The sequence below is a fragment of the Bos grunniens genome, chromosome 10 (assembly GCF_055505025.1).
Source record: "Bos grunniens cultivar Pamir isolate PY7600 chromosome 10, Bosgru_T2T1.0, whole genome shotgun sequence".
In the NCBI taxonomy this organism is placed as follows: domain Eukaryota; kingdom Metazoa; phylum Chordata; class Mammalia; order Artiodactyla; family Bovidae; genus Bos; species Bos grunniens.
The window spans coordinates 75,180,086-75,194,293 of record NC_141174.1 but is presented as its reverse complement, the minus strand read 5'-3'; the positions used below and the strand labels follow the sequence as shown (position 1 = coordinate 75,194,293).

The 14,208-nt window shown below is 37.9% G+C and overlaps 2 protein-coding genes across 2 annotated transcripts in view; both read right to left on the bottom strand.

The window, feature by feature from the left end:
• The window catches only part of LOC147364848 (olfactory receptor 4F15-like), a 58,541-nt gene extending 44,800 nt beyond the window's left edge, over positions 1-13,741 (bottom strand). The window contains exon 1 of the mRNA XM_086322095.1: positions 13,646-13,741. The gene's annotated coding sequence lies outside the window, so the exon portion shown is untranslated. The remainder of the gene's footprint in view (positions 1-13,645) is intronic.
• LOC147364849 (olfactory receptor 4F3/4F16/4F29-like) lies at positions 125-1,105 on the bottom strand. Its single transcript, XM_086319045.1, has one exon. It carries the CDS (start codon positions 1,088-1,090, stop codon positions 125-127), a length of 966 nt encoding a protein of 321 aa, XP_086175171.1. The 5' UTR covers positions 1,091-1,105.
• Positions 13,742-14,208: the final 467 nt, after the last annotated feature.

The window sequence follows — 14,208 nt, the reverse complement described above, 5'->3', positions numbered from 1 at the left end:
TCTCCTGCTTACAGCCAGATTCTTTACCACTGAGCCACCAGGTAAGCCCAAACATCATTAAATACATTGAAAATATATATGAAAAGTGTAATTAAAAGAGGACAATTTCCAAGAATAGTCAAGCTCAATCTGAATTTCTTGAATTGTGCATGAAAAAACTCTTCTTAAAACTTAAAACCTTACCAAACAGTCTCCTCATTGCCATCTTCATCTCCTTATTTCTAAGTGTGTAGATAATAGGATTCATAAAAGGAGTAATAAGAGCATCAAAGATGGCTAAAAATTTATCTATGGGTAAGGTAGGGAATGGCCACACATAGACAATAATGCAAGGGCCAAAGAAAAAAACTACCACAGTGATGTGAGCTGAGAGGGTAGAAAGGGCCTTGGATGAACCACCTGAAGAGTGTTTGCGAACCATGACCAGGATGAAGATGTAAGACACAATCAGGATAAAGAAGGTGCCCATGGAGATGAAACCACTGTTGGCAGTGACCAGAAACTCCAATCTATACGTGTCTGTACATGCAAGCTTGATGAACCGAGGAAAATCACAGTAAAAGCTATCCATTTCATTGGGGCCACAAAAGGGTAAGTTGACAACAAAAGCCAGCTGGGCCACAGAGTGGATGAGTCCAATGGTCCAAGCAACAGCCAGAAGAGAAGTGCACATTCTTAGGCTCATGATGGTCGGGTAGTGGAGCGGCTTACAGATGGCAACGTACCGGTCATAGGCCATGACTGTGAGCAGCACCATCTCTGCACCCCCAACAGTGTGAATAAAGAACATCTGAGTGATGCAGCCTCTGAAGGAGATGACTTTGTGTCTTCTGAAAAGGTCAGAAATCATCTTTGGGGTTGCAATGCTGGAAACACCTGTGTCAATGAAGGAGAGATTTGCCAACAAAAAGTACATGGGGGAATGTAAATGGTGGTCTGAGAAAATTGTGAGCACAATGAGAAGGTTTCCCAACATACTCGCTATATAAAATAATGTGAACAATAGAAAAAGAAGAATCTGGACCTCCCAAGAACTGGTGAGTCCCTGCAGCAAAAATTTAGACACCACTGAGCGATTTCCTCCATCCATCAACCATGCACAAGGCTGACCCTGAGGTTAACTAAAGAACATAAGAGGGAGACAGACATAATCAGTAAGTTGGAAAGAAAGTCCTTGCAAAAATGTCAGAAAGATCATCTTGCCATTGTACAGAGTTACTTAGAGTTTACACAGTACAAGTAGAACAAAGAGCCAGAATCAGAAATGTCCCCTGCATAAATCTTTGATATCATTTAATCATGTACCTCAAATTTAGTTTGGGCTTTAGTGTCTAAACAAGAAAGGAAAATATAGACAAAAGCACCTTTGGATTTAGAGAGAGGTAACTCAGGAAATAGAGAGATTTGTACTTCCAAATTTCTCTCCTGAAATACGCCACAGAATGAAAACATGTACAAAAAGGTACAGAAAGCTGTCTGGAGAGGTGCTCTAATTTATTCTTTGTAATAGCTGCCTGATTCACAGTGTGGATAGACCATAATTTATTTATTAATTTCCCTGTTAATAAGCATTTACCTAGTTTCTAGTTTGGGGAGCCCTACAAACAATGCTACAAATATCTTTACACACACATCTTTTGTATTAATTTTTTCTTTCATGGCATCAACGCTTAAAATGAGATTACTGGGTCAAAATATATATATTCTTAATTTGGGTAGTTTTGCTTGATTGCGTTCCCAAAAGGCTATAATAGACATATATTTCCACAAGAATAAATGTTGACACTTTTTAAATTGTTGCCAGTGTAGTGAGTGAAAAGTTATAGTTCATTGTTACTCTAATTTTCATTGTCTGACAATCAAAAAATTTGAACATATTTTCTTGCAGTTTGGATTTGCTCTTCTGTGAATTACCTTTCCGTGTATTTTCCTATTTCTTATTGTGCTTTTTCTTGTCATTTGTAAGAGCTCTTTTTATATTGTAAATGTTAAGTTTTTGTCATTTATTATATTTTTAAATTAATTATCTGTTGTTTTGTTTTATGATTTCTTTGGCTATACCCAAGTTGTATGATTTAAATATTATATGATTAAATACAGCTCTTACTTGCCTTACAGCTACTGAATTTAGTCTCAGTTACCATCTCGTTTGTTCCTGGATCATACATACCCTTAGATTTTCTTTCAATATTTTATTGTATTTCGTTTTCTGTTTAGAACTGTGCTCTATTATATTTGTATATGTTTTAAAATATCAGTCCACTTTTAATTTCTTCCAGGTATAATAGAATTGTAATGGCACCATGTAATGGCTGCTGCTGCTGCTGCTGCTGCTGCTAAGTCGCTTCAGTCGTGTCTGACTCTGTGCGGCCCCATAGATGGCAGCCCACCAGGCTCCCCTGTCCTTGGGATTCTCCAGGCAAGAACACTGGAGTGGGTTGCCATTTCCTTCTCCAATGCATGAAAGTGAAAAGTGAAAGTAAAGTTGCTCAGCCGTGTCTGACTCTTAGCAACCCCATGGACTGCAGCCTACCAGGCTCCTCCATCCATGGGATTTTCCAGGCAAGAGTATTGGAGCAGGGTGCCATTGCCGTCTCCGCAAGTAATGGCATCATGTGTTAAATAGCCCATTCTTTTACCACTGAATTTAATTACCATTTTCATTTTGCTAAATTTTCAGATATTTGGGATCTGCTTCCAAATTCTTTCTTCTATTTCCACTGATATATTTATCTACATCTGTAGAAATATCAGAGTATTTCATAATAGTGGCTTTATGCTTTGTCTCATGATAAAGCAAGTCCCTCCTTTCCTGCTATTATTTTTCATGCTTTCTTGGCTATTCTTGTGTATGTATTATTCCATATAAACTTTAAGATCATTTTATCCAGTCCCCTAGAAAATTTCATAATTGCATGAAATTTATATATTAATTTGGAATGAAGTAGCATTGTTATGATGATATCTTCCCATTTAAGAATATCATGTTTGGGACTTCCCTGGTGGTTCAGGTGCTGAGACTTCGAGTTCTCATGCAAGGGTACAAGGTTGGATTCATGGTCAGAGAAATAGATCACATGTGCTGCTACTAAGAGTTCTCATGCTACAACTAAGACCTAACACAGCCAATAAATAAATAAGAATATAGTGCATCTATTCATCTGTTCTGATGCTGTGAAAGTGCTGCACTCAATATGCCAGCAAATTTGGAACAGTGGAAACAGTGTCAGACTTTATTTTTCTGGGCTCCAAAATCACTACAGATGGTGACTGCAGCCACGAAATTAAAAGACGCTTACTCCTTGGAAAGAAAGTTATGACCAACCTAGATAGCATATTCAAAAGCAGAGACATTACTTTGCCAACAAAGGTTAGTCTAGTCAAGGCTATGGTTTTTCCTGTGGTCATATATGGATGCGAGAGTTGGACTGTGAAGAAGGCTGAGCACTGAAGAATTGATGCTTTTGAACTGTGGTGTTGGAGAAGACTCTTGAGAGTCCCTTGGACTGCAAGGAGATCCAACCAGTCCATTCTGAAGGAGATCAGCCCTGGGATTTCTTTGGAAGGAATGATGCTAAAGCTGAAACTCCAGTACTTTGGCCACCTCACGCGAAGAGTTGACTCATTGGAAAAGACTCTGATGCTGGGAGGGATTGGGGGCAGGAGGAGAAGGGGACGACAGAAGATGAGATGGCTGGATGGCATCACTGACTCGATGGACGTGAGTCTGGGTGAACTCTGGGAGTTGGTGATGGACAGGGAGGCCTGGCGTGCTGCGATTCATGGGGTCGCAAAGAGTCAGACACGACTGAGCGACTGATCTGATCTGATCTGATTCATCTGTTCAAATTTTGTTTCATGTCATTTAATAAGATTGTGTCTTTTATTACACATATTCTATACCTTCTTTGTAAAAATTGTTCCTATGTATTTTTTAGCTTTTTTTCTTAGCATTATGAACAGAATCTCTTTTCTCATTTCCATGTCTAGATTCGTCTTGCAAGAATGAAGAAAAGTTCATTCTGTCCTAACATGCAGATACCTTACCACATTCTGTGTAGTAATTTTTTATAGTAATGTCCTGGATTTTCTTGGCTTACAATAATGTCATCAGCAAAAAGAGAACTTTTCCACATTTAATTTGTGTTGGTTTGGTAAAGATAGTATTCATTTTATCACTGCCTTATTAACACGAAAGTCCTATATATTTGTCTATTCTTTGCATGTTTATTGTCTCTTCCAGAGTTACATTTCTGCATTCATATTTTAAAATAAGATGCCAATTATTTTCCTATTAATATATTTTATTTCCTTCTACTTTTCCCCACCACCAGTTAAGCTGAGTTCTTTAAAATATTTTTCACACCCCTATTCTCATTCCTCTTCCCATTTAAATTAAATCAGTTCCTTTTTATCCTCTAAAACTTCTATTTGTTTTACATATTATGCCTCCTGAATCTATCCCCCCTGTTTTGCTTACTATCATGATTTCCATCTCACTATCTTTATCTTAGGTACATTAAAATATGCATTCCATTAACCTTCCAGCCTCAAATTTGAATTTCAAGAATAATCATCCTCTGCTTAAATTTATCTGAATTGGTCTACTCCCAAAGTTCTTACTATGTTACTCATGAATCATTCTACATGCTGTTATTAATTTTTTATTGAAATTAGCATCTGATTCTTGCAGCAGCCCTGTATTCAACATGCCCTAATATCACATATACTTAATATATGCTTTATACATGTAGATTATAATATTTGAACTGAACTTTCAGAAATCATCTCCCATTCATTTGCAAGAGTCATTCAATGTATCCAGTCAATCTGATATTTTTCAGCCTCTGATCTCTCCAAGGATGTAAATATCATTTAATACACAGTATTAAACTCCTTGTAAATGTTATTGGAATAACTACTTGACAATAGAAAAGTGCTTAAAAATCTGTGAAATAAATAACATGGTGCTGATGTTTGAAGTAACTGTAACTCTCAATAACAATATTTTTATTTGTTGTTTTGTAATGAGATGATTAAAGAAAAGATTACGTGTGTCTCAAATGGTAAAAAAATCTGCCTGCAATGCAGGAGACCTGGGCTCAATCCCTGGGTTGGGAAGATCCCCTTGAAAAAGAAATGGCAACCCACTCCAGTATGCTTTCTTGGAGAATTCCATGGACAGAAGAGTATGGTGGGCTACAGTCCACAGGGTCACAGAGTTGGACACGACTGAGCAACTAACTCACTTATTACATTTTTCAACCTGAGAATTTGATTTTTTAGGGCTCCAAAGTCAGAATTAATCTCAGATCAAACATTTTCTACCAAAATGAAGGTTGACCTTAAAAATAAATGAAATTTTCTCTAGAAAGTAGCAGACAGCAAAAGAGACACAGATGTATAGAACAGTCTTTTGGACTCTATGGGAGAGGGAGGGGGGGGATGATTTGGGAGAATGGCATTAAAACGTGTATAATATCATATAAGAAATGAATTACCAGTCCAGGTTCAATGCAGGATACAGGAAGCTTGGGGCTGGTGCACTGGGATGACCCAGAGGGATGGTATGGGGAGGGAGGTGGGAAGGGGGTTCAGGATGGGGAACACGTGTACACCCATGGCGGATGCATGTTGATGTATGGCAAAACCAATACAATATTGTAAAGTAAAATAATAATAATAATAATAAAATTTTTTAATAGAATTCAAAATAAAATCCAAACCTGTTCATCTTTCCAAATGTACAAGTTAGAGTATTATGTAGTTTATTTAAATTAGTTTATTCATTTTCCTTCAAATATTTAATGTTCTGGAGAGAAAGATGTAAAAGGTTGGTTAAAAGTGAAAAATTACAAACCAGATTGCTATGTTTAAACTCAACTACCTGCCCTACCATTTACCCCGACCTTGGAAAAATGATTTAATCTTATGGTGTTTAAGTTTATTCACTGTTAAATTGGAGTGAAAATAGTCTGGCCTCAAAAATATCTAAAGGAAACTAACTTAGACCCATATTTGACTCATACCAAGAACTCAATAACTGTTCATCATAATGATGTTATTATAAATATCTTTAGTGGCACTAAACTCTCCTGGTAGTCCTATTTCTCAAACCCCTCCTTTTGTCTTTCCCTGGTTTTTCAACACTTATTCACTGTATAAATAATAACATTATTTAAGATCTTGTTTTTCTCTTCACCTAATGGTCTTTCATGTATTCTAATTATATTAATACCTTCCCCAAAAGCCTGACCACTGTATGAAAAACAATATATATGCAAAGGTCTAGTATTTCCCCAGCATGTAAATGCAAATTGAATCTATTCATCCCCTAATTCTATCCTAAACTTCATAGCTGTATTTCCCATAGCTCACTAAACACTATCCCCTAGATGCTTATATATTGGTGAAATTTCACATGACTACTACACAACTAATAATCTCTCTATTCCCCAGTGCAGCTTTTCTTCCAGATCTTTTATAGTACTTCAGGCATCTTATCCATCCTACTCTTCTCAAATCTTGATTGCCTTTCCTCATCATTACTGAAATCCTGCAATACCAAACAACTTATCTCTCCCCATCTAACCTATATTCTGGCCATCAGATTGTTCCACCTAGGTGCTGTGCTTAATTGTTCAGTCGTGTCTGACTCTTTGTGACCCTGTTCCTCTGTCCATAGGAATTCTCCAGGCAAGAAGACTGGAGTGGATTGCTATACCCTCCTCCAGGGGATCTTCCCAACCCAGGGGTTGAACCCAGGTCTCCCACATTGCAGGCAGATTCTTTATCATCTGAGCCACCTGGGAAGCCCAGATACCTAGGTAACACTTTGATTATATAACTACCACCAAAAAATGTCCAGTGGGTCTTACTGCTTTTAAAAGTACAAATTCCTTATTACTCAGCTATAAAAAGGAACACATTTGACTCGGTTCTAATGAGATAGATGAACCTAGAGCTTATTATACAGAGTGAAGTAAGTCAGAGAAAGACAAATATTGTATACTAATGCATACGTATGGAATCTAGAAAGATGTTAATGACGAACCTGCCTACAGAGTGGCAATGGAGACACAGACAGAGAACAGAATTGTGGACACAGCAAGGGGAAGAGAGCGTGGGACGAATTGAGAGAGTAGCATTGAAACATATACGTCACCATATGTAAAACAGCTAGCCAGTGAAAATTTGCTGTATGATGCAGAGAGCTCAAATCCAGTACTCTGCGACAACCTAGAGGAGTGGGATAGGGTGGGAGGCGAAGGGAAGTTCAAGAGGAAGGGGACATACACACACCTTTGGCTGATGCATGTTGATATATGGCTGAAACCAGCACAATATTGTAAAGTAATTATCTTCTAATAAATATTTTTTAAAGAAATATTTATACCCCTTTAATACTCTCTGCTCTATTGCCCATCAGTGACCTCCTCCTCAACTCTTTGGAGTCTAACAGCTGTCTCTACCTTCTTTAAACTGATCATATGAAGATTACCAAATACCTCAAAATAGCTAAATCTTTATCCTTCTGATATCTATGCATCACTTATACTGTTCACCATTTCCTACTTTCTGAATAATATTGTAGCTAATGGGATGTGCAAAGACTTTGTCATCTCTCTCTCTGTTGGTAACGCCTATTCTACAGACTGGACCTGAAGATTATAACTCCTCAAATAAGAATTCTAACTAGTCATTAACATAGGAAAGGACTTAAATCCTTACAGGCTTATGTTCCCGTTATGCTGTGCACCTGAAACTAATACACTGTTATATTTCAATTGTACTCAATTTTAAAAAAAATTAAAAAGATTAGACAAAGGAAGACTATTTAAAGGACAGACAACTGATAGTAGTGAAGGAGGGGCATTATGGACATTACAGAAAAGGCTTGAATTCTTACTCCATGGGGGAAGAATTAGGCTATATTTCTGTCTGGTCTATATTTGAAGAGAAATGGGCTTCCCTGGTGGCTCAGATGATAAAGAATCTGCCTCCAATACAGGAGATACAGGTTTGATCCCTGAGTCAGAAAGAGCCCCCGGATACGGGCATGGCAATCCACTCCAATATTCTTGCCTGGGAAATCCCATGGACAGAGGAGTCTGGCAGGCTTTAGTCCATAGAGTCACAAAGGGTCAGATATGACTGAGTGATTAACACTTTAACTATCTCTTTTCATCAAAGGTTATTCCCAATTCATGCTGCTGCTGCTGCTAAGTCACTTTAGTTGTGTCCAACTCTGTGTGACCCCATAGATGGCAGCCCACCAGGCTCCTCTCTCCCTGGGATTCTCCAGGCAAGAACACAAGTGGGTTGCCATTTGCTTCTCCAATGCATGCATGCTAAGTCACTTCAGTCATGTCCGACTCTGTGTGACCGTATGGACGGCAGCCCTCCAGGCTCCTCCATCCACAGGATTCTCCAGGCAAAAATACTGGAATGGGTTGCCGTTTCCTTCTCCATGATCCACAGATATTTCTGTTCATGGAACATGCAAAATATTCATAAATGAAAAGTAAGTGGTCCAAAGGCTTAGATATTAATCTCTGATGCTAGTATAGATTTATTCTGACTCACTTTCAGATAGCTTAGCAATACCATCTTATTTAATTACCCCACTTCTCTAAGCATTCTTATGTGGGCATAACTGAAAAGATTATAACTAGAATCATTAACATAGGGGAGGACCTAAATCATTGTAACCTAGAGGCCAAAGGGAGGATCAAGGCTACATACACAAGGCACAACTTTAAATATGTGCAACTGTGTAAATTCTAAAACCTGTTTTGGGCATCCTTTTGAGGACTTCATGAATGGCTGTCTCACTCCTCTCCAAACCCTCAGACATAATTTACTTCGGATGATTATTTACAACTGTTTACTTCTGCTTACTACTTAGGAGAGATAGAAATTATTATGATTCACCATATAATGATATTTTATACATATGAAGGCATCCTTGATAGCTCAGTTAGTAAAGAATCCACCTGCAATGCAGGAGACCCCGGGTCAATTAAGGGATAGGCTACCCACTCCAGTATTCCCTTGTGGGCTTCCCTTGTGGCCCAGCTGGTCAAGAATCCACCTGCAATGTGGGAGACCTGGGTTAGATCCCTGGGTTGGGAAGATCCCCTGGAGAAGGGACTGGCTATCCACTCCAGTATTCTAGCCTGGAGAATTCCATGGACTGTATAGTCCATGGGGTCACAAAGAGTCGGACACAACTGAGCGACTTTCACTTCACTATGCATGTGAAAAATGCCAAAGAAGTCATCAACTAAATCTTTGGTCAGTGACTAAATGACAATTTTTCAGTATTATACCTCTCCTTAATCTTACATGCAGGATAAATACTTTTTATTACTAATGACATCTCCTTTTTCTTTTTTTTTTTTTTTATTTTTTTTATTTTTTTTTTTTATTCTTCCAATTTTATTTTATTTTTAAACTTTACATAATTGTATTAGTTTTGCCAAATATCAAAATGAATCCGCCACAGGTATACATGTGTTCCCCATCCCGAACCCTCCTCCCTCCTCCCTCCCCATACCATCCCTCTGGGCCGTCCCAGTGCACCAGCCCCAAGCATCCAGCATCATGCATCGAACCTGGACTGGCAACTCGTTTCCTACATGATATTTTACATGTTTCATTGCCATTCTCTCAAATCTTCCCACCCTCTCCCTCTCCCACAGAGTCCATAAGACTGTTCTATACATCAGTGTCTCTTTTGCTGTCTCGTACACCGGGTAATTGTTACCATCTTTCTAAATTCCATATATGTGCGTTAGTATACTGTATTTATGTTTTTCCTTCTGGCTTACTTCACTCTGTATAATAGGCTCCAGTTTCATCCACCTCATTAGAACTGATTCAAATGTATTCTTTTTAATGGCTGAGTAATACTCCATTGTGTATATGTACCACAGCTTTCTTATCCATTCATCTGCTGATGGACATCTAGGTTGCTTCCATGTCTTGGCTATTATAAACAGTGCTGCAATGAACATTGGGGTACACGTGTCTCTTTCCCTTCTGGTTTCCTCAGTATGTATGCCCAGCAGTGGGGTTGCTGGATCATAAGGCAGTTCTATTTCCAGTTTTTTAAGGAATCTCCACACTGTTCTCCATAGTGGCTGTACTAGTTTGCATTCCCACCAACAGTGTAAGAGGGTTCCCTTTTCTCCACACCCTCTCCAGCATTTATTATTTGTAGACTTTTGGATCGCAGCCATTCTGACTGGTGTGAAATGGTACCTCATAGTGGTTTTGATTTGCATTTCTCTGATAATGAGTGATGTTGAGCATCTTTTCATGTGTTTGTTAGCCATCTGTATGTCTTTTTTGGAGAAATGTCTATTTAGTTCTTTGGCCCATTTTTTGATTGGGTCGTTTATTTTTCTGGAGTTGAGCTGTAGGAGTTGCTTGTATATTTTTGAGATTAGTTGTTTGTCGGTTGCTTCATTTGCTATTATTTTCTCCCATTCTGAAGGCTGTCTTTTCACCTTGCTAATAGTTTCCTTTGATGTGCAGAAGCTTTTAAGGTTAATTAGGTCCCATTTGTTTATTTTTGCTTTTATTTCCAATATTCTGGGAGGTGGGTCATAGAGGATCCTGCTGTGATGTATGTCAGAGAGTGTTTTGCCTATGTTCTCCTCTAGGAGTTTTATAGTTTCTGGTCTTACGTTTAGATCTTTAATCCATTTTGAGTTTATTTTTGTGTATGGTGTTAGAAAGTGGTCCAGTTTCATTCTTTTACAAGTGGTTGACCAGATTTCCCAGCACCACTTGTTAAAGAGATTGTCTTTAATCCATTGTATATTCTTGCCTCCTTTGTCGAAGATAAGGTGTCCATATGTGCGTGGATTTATCTCTGGGCTTTCTATTTTATTCCATTGATCAATATTTCTGTCTTTGTGCCAGTACCATACTGTCTTGATAACTGTGGCTTTGTAGTAGAGCCTGAAGTCAGGTAGGTTGATTCCTCCAGTTCCATTCTTCTTTCTCAAGATCGCTTTGGCTATTCGAGGTTTTTTGTATTTCCATACAAATTGTGAAATTATTTGTTCTAGCTCTGTGAAGAATACTGTTGGTAGCTTGATAGGGATTGCGTTGAATCTATAAATTGCTTTGGGTAGTATACTCATTTTCACTATATTGATTCTTCCAATCCATGAACATGGTATATTTCTCCATCTATTAGTGTCCTCTTTGATTTCTTTCACCAGTGTTTTATAGTTTTCTATATATAGGTCTTTAGTTTCTTTAGGTAGATATATTCCTAAGTATTTTATTCTTTCCGTTGCAATGGTGAATGGAATTGTTTCCTTAATTTCTCTTTCTGTTTTCTCATTATTAGTGTATAGGAATGCCAGGGATTTCTGTGTGTTGATTTTATATCCTGCAACTTTACTGTAGTCATTGATTATTTCTAGTAATTTTCTGGTGGACTCTTTAGGGTTTTCTATGTAGAGGATCATGACATCTCCTTTTTCAACTCTTTTAAACATATTAGTATATTTCTTGTCTTCTTTACTGTCTACACATATTTCTACTTCCTTAATGTGTTAATGAATCTTGGTTGTAGGATATTGAAAAGAGTCTATCTAATCATATATATAATACAATTATTTCCTGAAATTTGCATGACATACTTCTATTTATTCTGATCTCATATTGGCTTTAGAAAACATTAATATTATATATATATAATATATTATTTAATTTATACATTATAGCTGTGCTATGCCCTCTGAAAATAAAATACAGTATGTAGAAATATCATTATTCCTCACAGTTAGCCATATGAGTTATAAACTCGCCTGAATCAAGAATGCACCTACTCTCTCATATAATTTCAAATAAGACAATTTCTTCAAATTGTTTCCTACCAAAATGCTGTTACTTTTTAACCCTGTTTTATTAATAATTTCCTACAGAATACAAAATCAAAGTTTATAACATTAATTTCCTTTTTCTAAAAGTTTACAGCCTCTAAAAAGTCTTTCACCTCTTTTGTTTCACGGTAGCAAGGTAGAGCATAGGAAAAAGGAATATGATCCATATTTTGCAGATACAAAATAAGGACTCAAAGAGATTGAATTAATTGCCTAATTTTTCATAGCTAGGTATCCAATACAAATCCGATTCTTTCAATTGTTTTAAAGATGCAATGGATTAAAAAGTACTGGAAGAAAATGCCAAAATTTTAACAGTTGCTTTCTATGAAGAGGCCATGGATGATAAATTTTCTATTTTGAATGTGTTTTTCTCTTTAAAGAAAAAATATTAATTTACAAAGCGAGTTGACTCCAGAGTCCAGCGCTTTTCACTACACTATTCTATAAGTCACTGACAACCTAAAGACAAAGTAACTTCGAGGGTGTGAGGAAGTAGCTTTTACTTCCAAGGTACTTGACAGGTAAATGGGCTGCCTGCAAAGACTTGACAGGCAGAGGGTCTTTGGTGTCTGCCACCTCATCTCCAGCTCCTCTACCATCTCTTGTCATACTGCCTTCTGCTCCTGCTCATTTTCTACTTCTCTCAGACAGTCCCTGGCAGTCCAAGACCACCACTATGACATCCTCACCAAGATCTATTCTCTTCCAAGTTCCTGGCCTCCAAAGCATCCTTTCCAGACCCTTTTCAATTAAGCCATTTACATGTTGAGCCACTTCTACATGAAGGGCTAGAGGAAATCAATGCAGTCACCTAGGTTTATATAAAACCCAAATCTAACAACTGTCACAAGATTTTTATTTCAGTTATGTGAAAGTCGCTCAGTCATGCCAGACTCTTTGTGACCCCATGGGCTATACAGTCCATGGAATTCTCCAGGCCAGAATACTGGAGTGGGCAGCCTTTTCCTTCTCCAGGGTATCTTCCCAACCCAGGGGTCAAACCCAGGTCTCCTGCATTGCAGGCAGATTCTTTACCAGCTGAGCCACAAGGGAAGCCCTTTTAGTTGTATATGTCCCTAATTGTGCCATGAACTTCCCTGGCAGCTCAGTGATAAAGAATCCATCTGTCAAACAGGTGATGTGGATTCTATCCCTGGGTCATGAAGATCCCCTAGAAAAGAAAATGGCCACCCACTTCAGTGTTCTTGCCTGAGAAATCTCATGGACAGATGAACCTGGCGGGCTGCAGTCCATGGGATCACAAAAGAGTTGGACATGACTTAGCAACTAAACAACAACCTGTGCCATGTTTCTGGAGTATTTCAGGTTGCTATAACTCTCCCACCTTTTTATTTCCTTGACAGAGCAGTATGTGTGATCTTAGTTCCCCAACTAGGAATTGGACAGCTGAAGGCCCATGTGATGGAAGTACAGAGTTTTAACCCCTGGGGAAGCCCATACAGTTCTCCCACTTTTAACCCACCCTCCTTGCACATCAGAAAGAGACATCAACAACTTGACACCCAAATTATGCTATGCTGCCTATACCTGATCTTATGAGCTTTTCACATGAGAAATGTATTTTACTGCATTCCGCTGTCTGTTTCATCTGTGTTGCATCAAAAACAACACAAGTGAATCTTCTCAGAGCCCTAGAAATGACTCATTTCCAGTGATGAAAATGTTATTAACCCTATTTGCAAAGAAGAGCAGTAAGAAACAGGAATCTCTCTTACCTGAGTTAAGCTGTCTATTTTCCTCAGATGGTAGATCAATTCCTTCCAAATTGTGTGAGAAGATAGAAAACTTCCAATTATATGAGCTATAATTTCTAAAAGAAAAAAAATAAGAGTTTGGTGGATTCTGAGAACCAAATGACAGAAAGTGAGAGTTTATAAAACACAGAAATGGAAAACATCACTTAGGAATTTATCTACCATGAAAAATTAAAAGGACATAGAGCATAGGGGAATAGAAAGGAATAAGGCATAGAAAAGATAAAAATATCATGCTTTTCCTCCTCCCTCTTTTCCAGTCAAAATTCCACTCTTCATTCACCATGCAGTTCAGCATCATCTCCCCAGCACCCTTAGCAAGAGTCATAATGTTATACATCTTGCTACTCCTTTCCATGCATTGCCCAGAATACATATGTAACAAATACGTCAAATGACAGTAAAACTGTAGATTAAGTTAAAGGGAGAGGAAATTACTGAGCAATCACTGCAGAGAGACCCAAGGATAGGGTGGATTAATTTTGGATCTGCTAAACAGTAAAACATTTGTTTTACATATGTTT

Bases quoted from the DNA above. Each gene is read 5' to 3' on its own strand.
- LOC147364849 (XM_086319045.1), bottom strand. From the start codon at position 1,090: ATGGATGGAGGAAATCGCTCAGTGGTGTCTAAATTTTTGCTGCAGGGA.